The sequence below is a fragment of the Girardinichthys multiradiatus genome, chromosome 17, assembly GCF_021462225.1.
Source record: "Girardinichthys multiradiatus isolate DD_20200921_A chromosome 17, DD_fGirMul_XY1, whole genome shotgun sequence".
NCBI classification, from domain to species: Eukaryota; Metazoa; Chordata; class Actinopteri; order Cyprinodontiformes; family Goodeidae; genus Girardinichthys; species Girardinichthys multiradiatus.
Window position 1 is genome coordinate 14,752,073 of NC_061809.1, and position 16,628 is coordinate 14,768,700.

The 16,628-nt window shown below is 39.9% G+C and overlaps 1 protein-coding gene across 5 annotated transcripts in view; it reads left to right on the forward strand.

The window, feature by feature from the left end:
• znf800b (zinc finger protein 800b) overlaps positions 1–16,628 on the forward strand; it is a 40,452-nt gene that overhangs the window by 21,075 nt on the left and 2,749 nt on the right. For 3 of the 5 annotated variants that reach the window (XM_047390048.1, XM_047390047.1, XM_047390049.1), the window contains exons 4-11: positions 469–564; positions 2,948–3,091; positions 9,811–9,991; positions 10,144–10,321; positions 10,426–10,588; positions 12,986–13,350; positions 14,582–15,709; positions 16,451–16,562. In XM_047390048.1, coding sequence (XP_047246004.1) covers positions 469–564; positions 2,948–3,091; positions 9,811–9,991; positions 10,144–10,321; positions 10,426–10,588; positions 12,986–13,350; positions 14,582–15,709; positions 16,451–16,552 — 2,357 coding nt within the window. In that variant the 3' untranslated portion in view covers positions 16,553–16,562. Of the gene's footprint in view, positions 1–468; positions 565–2,947; positions 3,092–9,810; positions 9,992–10,143; positions 10,322–10,425; positions 10,589–12,985; positions 13,351–14,581; positions 15,710–16,143; positions 16,563–16,628 lie in introns of all 5 variants that reach the window. The other 2 variants (XR_007042086.1, XR_007042085.1) reach the window with 2 other exon arrangements.

A 16,628-nucleotide genomic window follows, 5' to 3' on the forward strand; every position in this document is an offset into this window, starting at 1 on the left:
GATCAGGAAATGTCCTTTGGGACGTGTCTGATTTTCACTGATTAAGTGGCTATGAGCTGCTCTGGTGTGTTTTAAACTACAAGGCCTGAAAATGTCATGGAAATTCCTCTTGCACACTTTTTTTCCTTAACCCCACTGAGAGCCAGTACTGTTGTGAATTTACATTTTGTCATGCATCCGATGTATTTTTCCTTACATCTTAAGAAGAAGAAAGATATGTTTTAAGCTTTCTCCTTGCCTTTATGTGAGTCTGTTTGAGGAGAGCATGTATGGTGATTTTGTCTCAGTGTTAGTGAAGGTAATGAGGTCAGAATGAATTACTATCCTGTCCAGATCTCATTGTGTGCTCTTTCAGCACACAACAATTTGCCTTGTTTAATAGCAGTTACGCAGTTCTCAAAGATGGCCATACTCTTATGCAATTAGGAGCTGACTGTGATAAGGTACTGTGTCTTTCTCTCTGTCAAGGTTTCTGTGTTGAGCCTGGCGATCCTCCTCTGCTCCAACAGCCTCTGCAGACCTCCAAGTCCGGGATTCAGCAGATAATCGAATGCTTCCGATCTGGTATGAGTCTCTGTTTTCTTGTTGTTACCTACTCCTTTTATTTACCTATCTCCTCTAACTTATCATATTTTATTGTGATTAAAAGCCTCCTTGTCAGGAATTGGATTTACACATTAGGAGGACTTTGTGTTTTTGGTTTTTTTATATTATTTTCACCTGAAGTTTTGGATTTATACGTTTTAATCCTTTTTTGTTTATTTAATAAATATATAATTCTAAAAATGTATAAATGTATCTAACATCTGTTATTTATTATATTTTCTTCTAGAATTTTTGGTCCGATTTACTGTATCTGACTTTTATAAAGTTTTAACCTGTATTAATGATTTTAGCAGTTGTTTTTTTATATAAGAATATTTCCTTAAAATATAACATTTAATATTTTATTAGCCCCCCTGCTAAGTCCTATTTTTTTCTATGAATAACAGAAGTGAGAGGTCCTGCTTGTTAAAACAGGGTTTTACTGATATTTTAAACCAAAGATAAGATGATTAGATATGCCATTTGAAACTGTCCTGAACATTGTATATATATACAGTTGGCATAGTTAGCAAAACTTGCTTTATTAATAGTACAAGAATATGTATTCCCTATAGAGAATGAACCTTAACTCCAAGGCTGCAATGTTATCTGCTGAAGGTTTTGCTCTCTCGCAGCCTGAATAAACATTTATTAACATTTCATATAATATGTTTCCTTTTAAAAAGGTTCTTACACCTGAGCTCCTTCAGACTAAAATACCCTCACCAATACTGAAAAACATACTTTTTTAAAGCTTTCTTCACTCGCTTTCTTCGTCAGAGCATCCACACCAAAGACTGTTTTTTAAGCTAAAAGTCAGCTGATCCCAGTCTCATAGTGCTGCAGATCGTGGGCTAGGACTTTAATGATTTTACCCTATCAGTACTACCTCAAAACCTGTGTCAGGTAGATGTTATCACCTAAACCAGTTCACGGTGGTCCCCCTCAAAGTTTTCCTGTCACTAATTGCATTTAGCCTTAACATTTGTGATCTATAAAAAAGCCCGAGCAGCTTTTCACATGTGTGTGACCACAAATGAGCTCATATTTGTGGCCAAATTCCAGAATCCTGAGTTGGACAGGATGATGGAAACCATATAACTAACTTAAGCAGTTAACTGACCATATGCAAACAGGTGGAAAAAGCCAATTTGTTTGATTTACAGCAAAAGTCATAAAGCCAAAGATAAACTAATGTAGAAAATAATCGTGTGTCTAAATGTGCAGATCATTGTACTATGAAATAGAATTGCCCATAATTAACTAAATGACCACATCTGTTTACTTCTTGACCCTATTATTAAGTTGTTAGCATGATAACATTGCTCCTGGTAGGCAGGGTACTAATCTTGTGGGTTCAGCGTGTTTATCCGCTGCTGTTTAAGTATACAAACATGCTGCTTTGTTATCCACATAAACTGTTAATTCCTGAGCTTTGCATTTGTTTCTGGATGTATAGTGACATAACCTGAGGGAGGTTTTCTGCAGAACATGGATTTTACATCGCTTAATAGTGTGAAATGTGATGTCTAAAACTGCTATGAGTGCTGAAGTTCAGTCTGATTTGATTAAGAATCCCCTCTTGAATCAGCAAGCTGATGGCACTTTTTATGCAAATGAAACCCTTTAAGACAAAGGGAACCTGAAACCTGGAAAACAGAAAAGAGATTGATTGGATGCATGACGGTTTGATTTCTTCCTTTGTTTCCTTTGAAAATATATCACAGATAGGATTAAAATAGCTGTCATTTACCTCTTGACCATTCGGGTCAATTTGAAACCAGTCAATGGAAGTTTCTACATTTTTTTTTTTTTCATTAAGGAAAAGGTGGGCAAAAATAAAATAATACATAGAAAATAACAACTGCTATTTTGTTGCCCTTAATTTGGCTTTTATTTAAGCTCAAATACTTTGAAGCATAAACTTGATTAAGAGAGCATTTGTTAGTTGGATGGGCAGAACAGCAGTGTGGTAAAGTTCCCTTATTCCTTAGAATTGTTTTGGATTTTACATTATTTGTTGTCTCTATACTGACCTTTGCTGTGAGTGGGAGCAATATGTCTGAGGGCCCTGTTATGGCCAGTGAAAGATAAGTCGAGATCCTGCTTTATTGCAATTCTTCACAGGAAAAAGTGCAGAAATAAAATGGCAGTTATCAATATCTGGACTGTTTATAAATTGGTTTTACATTTTTCTTTCAATATGAAGTATATAATGAGAACCAGCAAAAGTGTCAGTGTAGATCTTTTTGATGTTTCACGGAGGGGTATCACTTCCTCCTGAAAGATCGTATTAAAATGAGGTAATGAGGGACAGAGATATGCTGTTAGAGTTGACCCATCTGCTCCCTTTTCCTTGCAGGCACCAACCAGCTCAAAAGTATGCTTCTGAGGGAGGTAGACACCATCTTTGAGTGTAAACTGTGTCGCAGTCTGTTCAGAGGCCTCCCAAACCTCATCACACACAAGGAGTACTACTGCTTATCACGGCTGCCCGAATCTGATGGTAAGCAACGCAACACGTGCACTGCCTTGCAAATGTATTAAAACCACCTGAATTTTTGTTTTACATTTTGTCACTTTACAGCCACAAATGAATGAATTTCAGTAGAAATATTTGTGACAGACCATCATGTCGGTCATAACTACTAACTGACTTTACTCTGGTACCACCAAATAAAACTTGGTGCAACCAACTGCAATTGTAAGTCACCTAATTACACACCTGTGTGTAATTTAATGTCATTATAAATCCAGCTGTTCTGTGAAGTCCTCGGAGGTTTGTTAGAGAACATTAGTGATCAACAGAAATGTTAGAATGATCCAGTCAAAGTCCATACCCACATCTATTTGAGAATCTATGGCTAGCCCTGGAGATTGATGTTTATGGATCTAATCTGACTGAGCATTGGATACTTAGCGGAGAAAGGATAACAACAGGAGATGGTCACATCCAGGGAATTTGCAAGGCACTGTAAGCATGCAGATATCGACTGAAACAAAACACTCATGCATACATATTTGTAATTCTAGGTCAAAACCCTAAAGTAAAAGTATAAAACATCAAAAAGCACCCATGTTCACTCGTTATATGACAATCACCAGTCAGAACAAGTGAAGGATTAATAGGTCTATTTGTGCATACTAATGATGTTCAAGTAAACATTTAAAAGCATCCAACAGACCAACAGCAATTCCCTCAACAAGGAGGGATCAAACGTGACGTGACTTCATCTAACTCTGTGAACTCTTAGGTTTACAGAAAGGCTCTCTTCCTTCAGTCTCCTTAGACTTCTTCACTTTTTACTGTAATATTCTGTCACTTCAAGGATGCTTCACTCACTTTAATGGCGTTTCCCAATTATTATTCTCGTCCTCGCACTTTCACACAGTAACAAGTTCTCTGCCCTGGACTCTTTCTTTCTGTAAGAGAGACTTTAATTTGCCAGTGTTTGAGCTTTTTTTAAATTTTATTTAGCTGCAATGTGTCTCCATGTTTCAATCAGCTTCTCTCTTATACTCTGGAATCGACAATTATCTCAACAAGGGAAGTCAATAATACCACTCTTGTAGTAATATTTTTCTCCACCTTATCAATTACGAGTACGAACTTTATCCATCCTAATCGTCACATTATTGGACTGGGGTTGTAATGGTGTTTTTCCTCTGAACAGGTTGCTTGGTTTCCCTCAATAAACAGTTTATAGCTGTGTATTGTAGCATTAAATGACCTAATTGCAGTCATTTCCAACTGTTGATATGTTGATACTGTGCATTGATTGTTTGTGGTTGCAGTCTGATCAGATGAATCTTTTCCTTTTCACCTTCTTCTTTTACTTGAAACAATGTTTTTTCACATTAATGATGCTTAATGGCAATGATTATATATTATATGATTATATGTGCTGTAGAAAAGCAAAGATCTATATGAATAAAAATATTTGCTAAACCTAATGAGAACCAAGTCATGCTTTGAGTCCCACTAATGTAGGGCCTAACAGTATTAATGTTTTCTTCCTTTTTACCATCTTGTTTACAGGTACATCTAGAACAAAATGAATATTTTGGAAAAAGTTCAAGATTCTTTTGTCACTAATTTCAGAAAATAAAATATTTTATGGGTTCCTTACATATAAACCGAAATATTATTTCTTGTAATTTTGATAATTATGGCTTACGTGAAACATGAAACCCCAACATTCCGTGTCTCAAAACAATTTGAACATTGCATGAGATCAATAAAAAAAATATCTTAAGCAGAAATTTCAGCCTCCTGATTAATTTCTAAATTCTTTGCAATAATTACTGCATCAATGCGGCGTGGCATGGAGGCGATCAGCCTGTGGTTCTGCTGAGGTGTAACGGAAGCCCAGGCTGCTTTGATAGCTGCCTTTAGGTCATCTGCATTGTTGGGTTTGGTGTCTTTCATCGTCGTCTTGAAAACACCCTATAGAATCTCTGTGGGGTTCAGGTCAGACCAGTTCATCAAGCACAGTAACACCATTGTCATTGAATCGGGTTTTAGTTCCCACGACAGTGTGGGCGGGTGCCAAGTCCTGCTGGAAAATGGAATTAGCATCTCCATAAAGCTTGTCAGCAGAAGGGAGCATGGAGCACTCTAAGACTTCCTCGTAGATGGCTGTGTTGATTGTGGACTTCAGAAAACCCAGGAGACCAACACCAGCATATGACACGGCACCCCAAATCATCACTGACTGTGGAAAGTTCCCACTGGATTTCAAGCAACATGGATTCTGCACCTCTCCACTTTTCCTCCAGACTCTGGGACCTTGATTTCTGAGTGAAATTCAAACTTTAATTTTATCTAAAAGGGGGACTTTGGACCTCTGAGCAACAGTCCTGTTCTTTTTAGCTTAGCCCTAGAAAAACATTTCTGATGTTGTCTCTGGTTCAGGAGTGGCTTGACACAAGAAATGCAACCTTTTTTGTAGCCCATGTGTAGGACCTGTCTGTGCGAAGTGGCTCTTGTTGCTCTGACTCCAGCCTCAGACCACTCTTTGTGAAGCTCCCCCAAATTCTTGAATTAGTTTTGCTTGACAATCCTCTCAAGGCTGCAGTTTTTCTAGCCAACTTTTTCATTCCACTCAACCTTTAATGAATATGCTAAAATAAAGCTCTCTGTCAACAACCAGCTTCTTTAGCATTGACCTTTTGTGGCTTACCCTTGTTGTGGAGGGTGCCATTGACTGTCTTCTTGACAGCTGTAAAGTCAAACTTCCTGATGATTATGTAGACCACAATATTGACATTACATTACATTAATACATTGAAAAAGCTTTTTTAAAATTGGTGTAATGTAATGTTTTTATTTTTGGAGACAAAATGTGGGTGTTTCATTGTCTGTAAGCCATAATCAGCATCATTTCAGGGAATAAAGGCTTTAAATATTTCATCTATGTGTAATGAATCTGAGTGTTAATTTCTGAAATGAGTGACCAAAACAATAAACCTTTTTCACAATAATCATATTTTGTTAGCTGTACCTGTAGTTATAAAACAGAATATTAAAACAAGGAGGATACCAGCCACTGGTGAGATTATGGTGTCTGTTTAGACTTTAAAGCTTTCATCTGATTCCTGTGCACAGCTTGCAGCTGCAGGTAGGCAGGTTGGGGTTCAGTGTATGGGGTCAGAGAATTTGGCTGCAGCTGAAATGAATGGTAAAGTTTCAGCTTATTTATTTTTGCGTGTGTTATTGTCACATAAAATTGTATATATTTGAAAATAGTGTTATATATTAAACTAACATGAAATGCGTATATCCTAACCATTCTGTCGAAGCTCTGGCTGATGGTTTTCTTCAGGATTGCCCTGTGGCTGCTTCATGCTGTGGGGATGCCAGAAAACTGTTCAAATAAAAACCCATCTTCCTATTGACTGTTACCAGCTTTCCCGCTTCCAGCAACATGTATCAATTCAATTCAGTTTTATTTATATAGCGCCAATTCACAACACATGTCGTCTCAAGGCACTTCACAAAAGTCAGGTACATACAGGTCCTTCTCAAAATATTAGCATATTGTGATAAAGTTCATTATTTTCCATAATGTCATGATAAAAATTTAACATTCATATATTTTAGATTCATTGCACACTAACTGAAATATTTCAGGTCTTTTATTGTCTTAATACAGATGATTTTGGCATACAGCTCATGAAAACCCAAAATTCCTATCTCACAAAATTAGCATATCATTAAAAGGGTCTCTAAACGAGCTATGAACCTAATCATCTGAATCAACGAGTTAACTCTAAACACCTGCAAAAGATTCCTGAGGCCTTTAAAACTCCCAGCGTGGTTCATCACTCAAAACCCCAATCATGGGTAAGACTGCCGACCTGACTGCTGTCCAGAAGGCCACTATTGACACCCTCAAGCAAGAGGGTAAGACACAGAAAGACATTTCTGAACGAATAGGCTGTTCCCAGAGTGCTGTATCAAGGCACCTCAGTGGGAAGTCTGTAGGAAGGAAAAAGTTTGGCAGAAAATGTTACACAACGAGAAGAGGTGACCGGACCCTGAGGAAGATTGTGGAGAAGGGCCGATTCCAGACCTTGGGGGACCTGCGGAAGCAGTGGACTGAGTCTGGAGTAGAAACATCCAGAGCCACCGTGCACAGGTGTGTGCAGGAAATGGGCTACAGGTGCCGCATTCCCCAGGTCAAGCCACTTTTGAACCAGAAACAGCGGCAGAAGCGCCTGACCTGGGCTACAGAGAAGCAGCAATGGACTGTTGCTCAGTGGTCCAAAGTGCTCCATAAGACCTCAGCAGTGCCACAAGCTGATTGCCTCCATGCCACGCCGCATTGAAGCAGTCATTTCTGCCAAAGGATTCCCGACCAAGTATTGAGTGCATAACTGTACATGATTATTTGAAGGTTGACGTTTTTTGTATTAAAAATACTTTTCTTTTATTGGTTGGATGAAATATGCCAATTTTGTGAGATAGGAATTTTGGGTTTTCATGAGCTGTATGCCAAAATCATCCGTATTAAGACAATAAAAGACCTGAAATATTTCAGTTAGTGTGCAATGAATCTAAAATATATGAATGTTAAATTTTTATCATGACATTATGGAAAATAATGAACTTTATCACAATATGCTAATATTTTGAGAAGGACCTGTACATTCCAATTAATCCTAACCATTGAACAGTGCAGTTAGATTCAGTTATTTATTCAAATTGGATAAAAAAGTTTTTCTATCTAAGGAAACCCAGCAGATTGCATCCAGTCAGTGACTTGCAGCCTTCACTCCTCCTGGATGAGCATGTAGAGACAGTGGACAGTCACTGGCGTTGACTTTGCAGCAATTCCTCATACTGAACATGCATGTAGCAACAGTGGGGAGGAAAAACTCCCTTTTAACAGGAAGAAACCTCCAGCAGAACCAGGCTCAGTGTGAGCGGCCATCTGCAACGACCGACTGGGGGTTTGAGAGAACAGAGCAGAGACACAAAGAGAACAAAGAAGCACTGATCCAGGAGTACTTTCTATGGGAAGGAAAAGTAAATGTTAATGGATGTAGCTCCTTTAGTCGTTTCATCTAGAAAGAAAGAACAGATAAACTCTGAGCCAGTTTTCAAGGTTAGAGTCTGAAAGCGAGCACATATAATTAGTTACAGTAAAAGCTCAGTCAATTGCTATATCTAGGAGAGAGAAAGGGTTAAATACTAAAAGACAGGGCTATGTGGATCATCAGTAGAGGGTGAGCATTAAGTTGTTGCCAGCAGAAGCTCGGACGATTCCCCTCTCCAGAAAGGTGTCACAGGTAGACACAGAGCCAGGCCAGGTGTAGCTTCTAGGAAGAGAAAAGAGAGAACAAAGTTAAAAGCTGAAATAACAGCAAATAATGCAACATTGGAGAGTAGTGTGAGAATGTAGCGACAAGGATGAAAGTGGTCATTATGTCCTCCAGCAGCCTAAGCCTATAGCAGCATAACTACAGAGATAGTTTCAGTTCAGATTATTTAGTTAAACGGTGCTTATTTACAACAATGTCGTCTCAAGGCACCGCACAAAGGGTCCCACAGTGGGCATTCTTTATTCAGTAATGTGCAGTGTGGGATTTCTGCCACACAGCATTTTGCATTGAGGCCAAAAAGTTCAGCATTTGTTTTATCTAACCTGAGTGCATTCTTCCATTTTTTTCAATGCATTCTGTGTGGCTTGTGACAAATTACTAACAGGACATCTTTTCAACAATGGCTTTGTTGTTTCCACTCTAAAATAAATAACATATTTGTGTAGAGCTTCACTTGTCTTGTTATAAGATTTTGCCAACTGAGCGTTTGGATTTTGTGGGTCTCTTGGCTGCTCTGCTCTGCTCAATGCAATCCTCGTCCGGCCATCAGTTTAGGTGGATGGCCATGTTTATCTAGTTGTACCCTACTCTTTCCACCCTTCTGCACAACTTCTCCCTGACCTGTCTACTATGTTTCTTCATCTTCATGATGATGCTTGTTCACTAATGTTCTTCACACAACAGCATCTTTATGCTGGGATGAAATTGCACACAGGCATGCTATATTTACTAATCATCTGACCTCTGAACTCATTTCATTGCAATTATTTAAGGGCTAAATACGATTACACACCACACACAAATGAAAGAGGGTAATTTTCTTTCACTTCAAAATTATGAGAACTTCGTGTTGGTCTTTCACAGAAAATACAATAAAACGAACAGAAATTTTATCCTTGTAACTGTAAGACAAAATGTGGATAAGTCTAATGTCTTGATACTTGTGCAGGACGTTGTACCATTCGGCCAAAATGTGATGTGTAAAAATACTTTTTGTTCCTTAAGCCTAATTAATTTTCTCACTGAATAAAAGCATGTGTTGCAGCTGCAGAGACAGATGTTCTATCACAGATTTCCTCATCACTGTCTGCTGTGGATGTGGAGGTCTTATCCACATTATTGCTTGTTGACCCTTTAAATCATTGCTAATAGAGCAGTTAAAACAGGACTATACACCGTCAACATCTGTTAAACCGTTTTTTATATTGATTTTTTTTTTTGCTTGTGCTTTTTATTCGTTGTAAGATTTCTAGTGAAATTATAACACTACATATTTTTCTTTTAGGAACTTCTCTCAACACCGTACTTGATCTTTTGCAATCACAGTGGGGTTCTGACCCAAACTTTAAGAATCATACATGAACTGAGCAGAACTTAATGGATTCTTTTCTCCTACAGGCTCGTCTGGTGATGACAGACAGAGTGTAGCCATGAAGGATTTACTGGATGCTATATATCCCAGAGGTGACCGGCCTGACTATGTGGTCCGACTAGAGCCTATTCAGACCACCAACAAGGCGGTGTTCCAGTACCTCACCACAGAGGAGGAGCTGGCTAGATATTCATCGCACACAACCAGGCAAGTCTTGTCATAGCAAGCAACAGATGCATATTGTAGTTTTGGTAAAACCACACACTTTACATTCAACAGAATAAATGAACATATTTTATTTATTTAGTCATTCATTTCTTCCTATTCTTTTTGTGACTATCTGTCATTGGAAATCACAGTGCTAGAGAGAGCCCTGTTGCTTGGGAAAGAGATACTATGGAAGGTGTGGAAAACAATCCAGTCAGTCAGGCAAGTGGAGCTGAGAGCCACAACAGCCCAGCACCGAGGAAACTGGAGGCTGACGATGAGGCTAAAGAGGAGCAGCCAAAGCCTGAAGATGAGGGGTCCAATAGCGGGGTAGGTTATACATTTGTTGTTTAATGATTCTGCCTGCAAGCGTTTTCTATCTGGTCTGTCTTGTTTTTGGTAAAAAGTATTTCTTTATTTTTCTGACCATCCAGGTTGAGGATGTGACCATCTCCTGTTGTCTCTGTGGCCAAGACTTTAACTCCCGTCGGAGTATCAGGCGTCACTGCCGCAAAATGCACCAGACGAAACTCGAGGAGCTCCGAAAGTTCACAGAGACACGCACAGTTCCTACAAGCCTGCTCTCTATGGTGAAAGGTAAGAATTTCTACATGTAATAGAATATGGTCAAAAAGATTGAATCAGTTGTATAAACTTTCAATTCTGATCATTTCCTTGAGATGTAAAAATCATATTCCAATAGAGGAAGAACCTGCCAACATTTTTAAATTGAATCAAGTTTATATAGCGCTTTTCAGCAACAAGGCACTCAAGGTGCTGTACATAAGGAAAAACATTACAATGATATAGAAAATCAAATGGAGGTAATTTAAAAAAATAATAAATTAAAGAGAATAGAATGATGGATAAGAAAATGAAAGGAAAATTGGACTGAAAACACAACTAATAATGTTTAGATGGCACAGTCAAAGGCCACTCTAAACAAATAAGTTTTTTATCTTGATTTAAAGCAACTTAGGGTTTCGGTGCTTTTACAGTTTTCTGGGAGTCTATTCCAAAATAGTGGAGCACAAGAACTAAACGCTGCTTCTCCATGTTTGGTTCTGGTTCTGGTTCTAGGTATGCAGAGTAGATTTGAGCCAGAAGACCTGAGAGGTCTGGCTGGTTGATACACTGACAACAAGTCTGTAATGTATTTTAGTGCTAAGCCATTCAGTGATTTATAGACTAACAGAAGTATTTTAAAGTCTATTGTCTGAGCTACAGGGAGCCAGTGTAGGGACTTTAGAACTGGGGTGATGTGCTCCACTTTCTTAGTTCTAGTGAGGACGCGGGCAGCAGCTTTCTGGATCAACTGCAGCTGTCTGATCGACTTTTTAGGCAGACTTGTGAAGACACCGTTGCAGTAATCAATTCTACTAAAGATGAACGCATGAATTAGTTTTTCAAGGTCCTGCTGAGACATTAGTCCTTTAATCCTGGAGATGTTCTTTAGGTGATAGAAGGCTGACCTAGTTACTACCTTTATGTGCCTCTGAAAGTTCAGGTCTGAGTCCATCACTACACCCAGGTTTCGAGCCTGACTGGTGGTTTCTAGCTGTATTAACTGAAGCTGTGCGCTAACTTTTAAACGCTCTTCCTTTGGTCCAAAGATTATTACTTCAGTTTTGTTTTGATTCAGCTGAAGAAAATTTTGGCCCATCCAAGCATTGATTTCTTCTAAGCATTTACCAAGCGCTTGAATGGGTTCATAGTCACCTGGTGACATCGTAACGTATAGCTGTGAGTCGTCTGCATAGTTATGAAAACTTACGTTGTTGTTTATTAAAATCTGAGTTAGGGGGAGCATGTAGATATTGAATAGAAGGGGCCCTAAGATGGACCCTTGGGGAACGCCACATGTGATTTTGTGGTCTCTGATATAAAGTTCCCTACTGACACAAAAAAGTCCCTGTCCTTCAAGTAGGATTTAAACCAATTGAGTGATATACCAGAAAGGTCAACCCAGTTTTCTAATAAAATGGAGTGATCAACAGTGTCAGATGCTGCACTAAGGTCCAATAATACCAGCACTGTGGTTCTTCCACAGTCTGCATTTATACGGATGTCATTGAACACCTTGACAAGAGCAGTCTCTGTACTGTGGTGAGCACGGACGCCTGACTGGGAGACGTCGAAGCGGTTGGTCATTGTTAGGAAGTTCTTTAATTGTTGAGCTTTTTCAATAATCTTACTGATGAAGGGAGGTTTGATATAGGCCTGTAGTTCTGCAGTAGCAGCTTGTCCAAGTGGCTGTTTTTCAATAGAGGTTTGATAATTGCTGTTTTCAGGGCATGGGGGAAAACACCTGACAAAAGGGACGTGTTTATTATTTGTTAAATCAGATGTTATTACAAGGAAAGCTTTCTTAAGGAAAGCTGTGGGTAAAAGATTGAGGCAGCAGGAAGGAGAGCTTAGTTGGTGTACGATTTCTTCTAAGTTTTTGCAGTTTATTTGATAAAATTGGTCGAAATCAGTTTTAGTAGGAGACAACATTGGTACTGGAGTTGATGTGGATGTGCTGACTGCCCCTCTGATCTTTTAAATCTAGCATGTTCCCTGATGCACAAAGGTTGACTGCTCAAAAGGATAATAAAGAGCAAGTGTTTCTTTGAAAATTGTTCCTAAGGTGACTAGCTAACGCTTAAATATGGTGCGTTCAATGAGTGGAAAAAGATCAGGTTTTTGAGTGCTGGAAAAATCAGGGTCGAAAATAGGCCAATTGCACTAACCAGAAGATTTCTAGGTGCATCTCTACTGTCAACCCCTTCAAGGACAAAAATATATGTATTTGCTCCTTTTGAGGTTTTTTTTTTAAAAGGGGGTACATTTTATAAATTAGTCCATAATTTTGGTGCTTAAATGTTCAGCTGAAGAGATCCAATTTCTGGACCTGTGTTATTATCTGTTTATTTTAGAAGAAATGTTTGCTAATTTTTATTAAAAAAATTAAATGATCAGACTGAAGAGATATTTATCTCGGTGCTGTTAAAGGACGACCAAGGACTCTCAGTACTCCAACTGGAAAGTCCTGCCCAGTGTGCCTGAAAACCTTTGCCACCAAAGCCAACGTACGGCGGCACTTTGACGAGGTGCACCGGGGTCTACGGAGGGACACCATCACACCCAGCATTGCCTCAAGGCCAGGCCAGCCCTTCTCACTAGAAGTCACACCTCCGAGGAAGAACAGCAATTCCTCCCCAACACGTGGCCACAACTCCAAGCCCACTGCTGTGAACTCTAAAACCACCACATCAAACCAAATCCTAGGGAAACCTCAGAGTCAGCCCCCGGCCTCCTCACAGACAAACTCGGTCTCATGTCGATGCACCCTGTGCAAGAGGAACTACAGCTCACAGGTGGGTTAATTGACTCTTTCATAGTTGAAAGGCTGGTTTTCACTGGTAATCAAATGTACTCTGGTTATGAAATTATTTACAGTGCTTTCCATTAATCACATCCCTTGAACCTTTTTTGTTACGTTACAACCACAGTACATGTATTTTATTGGAATATTGTGTGATATACCAACACAAAGTAGGACATTGAAATTAGTTGAATTAGTTGACAATACTTTCTAGAACTTTCTAGAGCTATCTTTAACTGCAGTCCCAGTTTCAAGTATTTTGTTTCAAGTTTTCGGTATGTCTCTACCCGCTTTGTAAATCTTGAAACTAAAATTGCCGAATCTTCTTTGCAAAATACCTCAAGCTCATTAAGATTGGATGGAGAGCGTTTTCAAGTCATACCATAAATTCTTTATTTAATTTTATTATTTTATTTGACTCTGCAATTCTAACACATGAATGTTTTTTTGACCAAAACCATCCCATTATACCTTTTGCCGAATGTTAGGTGTTGTTCTATTGGAAGATGAACCCCAACTGTGGTCTCAAGTCTTTGCTTGTGAGCGTTGGTGGTGCAGGGGGCACACGACCCATGTACGGAGGCCTTAGTCCTCGACACAGGCTGTGCAGGATTGACCCACGTCCCGTTGACTTTTACTGCTACCCCTCCCCCGCTCTCGCAACCCTCTTTCCTGTCAACTTACTTTCGACAAATGGGAAAAATAAAGGCCTAAAAAAAACTCTAGTTTTTTGTTGCCTCCAACAGATTTGTTTTTCCAGCTTGCCTGTCCCTGTTAAAGAAAAACACCCCCACAGCATGATGGTCCCACTACCGCAATCCACAGTTTGGATAGTGTGTTCTGGGTGGCGTGCAATGTTGATCTTTTTCAACCAATCGTTTTTTGCGTTTTGGGAAAAGCTATTTATTTCTATTATGTTCGCATCTGACCAAATGCTTATGTTGGACTTTAATGTTAATGTTAATGTGATGTATCAGAATGAAGGTGACTAGATACATATGCAAGCCAAATATTTCAGACTTTTAGTTTTTAAAGACTTCTAAAATCATTTCCTATGCGCTTCTTTGCATTGGTCTGTCACATAAAATGGCAATCAAATACATCAAGGTTTAGGGTTGTAATGTGACCAAATGTGGAAAAGTTGAAGGGGTATATATATTTAGGCACTGTTCGATTAGATTTTCTGATTGTGGAAACTTTATTTGTATTTTTGTTCTTTTCAGCTTATGTTGAAGAGACACATGCGTATAGTTCACAAGATCTACAGTGTCAAAAGTAACAAGTCTGCTGGCACACCATCCTCTGCTTCAGCTGTAAACACTCCTAACAGCAGCACCCCTAACGTGAGCCTTAGCAACAATGTAAGAGTGAAGGAGGAAGCAGTGGAACCCTCGGATGAAGAAGATGACATTGACAGCAGCCCTGCTCCATCTCCCACTGACAACAGCGGGACCACTAAAGAGGTTCCACAAACTGTTCCGAAGGTAAAGGAGGAGGAAACCTCATCCAGCCCAAAGATGCCTCCATCTCTGTCTTCATCCTCGTCCCGTGGGGGCAACACGTACAGTACAAACATGGCTGCCAAAATCAGCAAACTGTCAGTGGGCTTTGACTTCAAGCAGCTCTTCTGCAAACTGTGCAAACGACAGTTCAGCTCACGGCAGAATTTAACAAAGCACATTGAACTGCACACAGATGGCAATGACATCTTTATCAAGTTCTACCGCTGCCCTCTATGTCGCTATGAGTCACGCCGCAAACGTGACGTCCTGCGTCATGTGACAGTTGTCCACAAGAAGTCGTCGGCATACCTTGCTAAGATTATGCCCAAACTAGAGAGCAGAGCTGTGAAGAGGCTGGCAGAGGTGGTCCTGAACACTACAAACAAGAGGCCAGGCAGCAGTGTCAAAGAGGAAATGAATGGGCGTCATGGTTCATCATCGTCATCCTCCTCCTCTTCTCCCTCACCTCCAATCACCCGCAGACAAGAAGCCTCCACAGCTGCCCCAACTGCCACCTCAGCCTCCTCCTCCGCCCTGCCTCCTGCTCCTGTCACAAGGAAGCAGCAAGAGCTTTCATCTCCGGTCTTAAGTCCTTCCCCTCCCGTCACCCGCAAGCAGGAGAGGCAACAGCCCCGCCCCATCAGCCCTCCTCTCACCCGGCGCAGTGAGAAACACTCCCTCTCACGCAATGCATCCTCCTCGACCCCATCCAGCAACCAAACCCCACACACCCGGCGACACGACGTCCAATCAGAGAGCAGCTCTGTGACGTCATCCACTGAAGTCAGAGTGACAAAGAATTTCTCCCTTCATGCTTGTGACCAGTGTGGGCGGGCGTTCGCTAAGAAGGTAGGGTTTTAATTTCCCAACATTAATGTTCTGTTTTGTAAAGAAAAATTTTTTTAGAAAGAGTTCAGAACAGAAAATGTACATTTTAAGATCTTAGTCATTAAACAGTTATGGCAAAGTGTTGAGCCTGATGGATACAAACGTTACTACTTTAGTTTTATGTTTGCACTTTCCGAGTGATCAGATGCAATGCAGCAGTTTCATTTCTGCCAATAAATGACATGCTGACATCTGAATATGTTCAGGGTAACATCTTAACAAGGACCGTCCAGCTGATATTCTCACATTCTAAGTAAATTAGGAGAGCAGAAAAGTAACTAAAAAAGGGAGTCAAGCCTGGTATTACAGTTTTTTGGATCACAAGTGCTTCACAAGTGGCTGATATTGCCTTTAGTATGATTGCACCCAAATAAAACACTTACTGAACCATTAAGGATAAGGTTCAGCTGCTGGGAAGAAAGTTTTGGGGAGCCCAAGAAATTCCAGCAAGTGCCAGGCCTCCCTCCTTTAGAGAACTTGACTAAGGTACTGGGTTGCCACTAGAGCGAAGCTTGCTCAGGAATGGCAGGAGCTACATGTGAGTGTTTCTAAATACCCTAATACCCTTTTGCAAACTTTATTTAATTTGGTATTCCCTTGTTCAAATAAACTGATCTTAACCATACGTTGAATTGTCACATGATGACTATTAAAATAAAGATTTGTTTTGCTTCCACACCTTTTTCCAACCTTTACATCTAGTTGTACTTGGAGTCACACAAGCGAAGCCATCGAAATGCTACGGTGGGAACAGCCAGCAGGAGGAAAGGAGTTAGCACCCGTTCCAAGTCTCTGGTCTGGTGAAGCGTACAGTGTAAGAACACAGTGGTTACCTTTATGACACTCACTCTTTATCACTGATCTTTGTGTCCCATCCTCT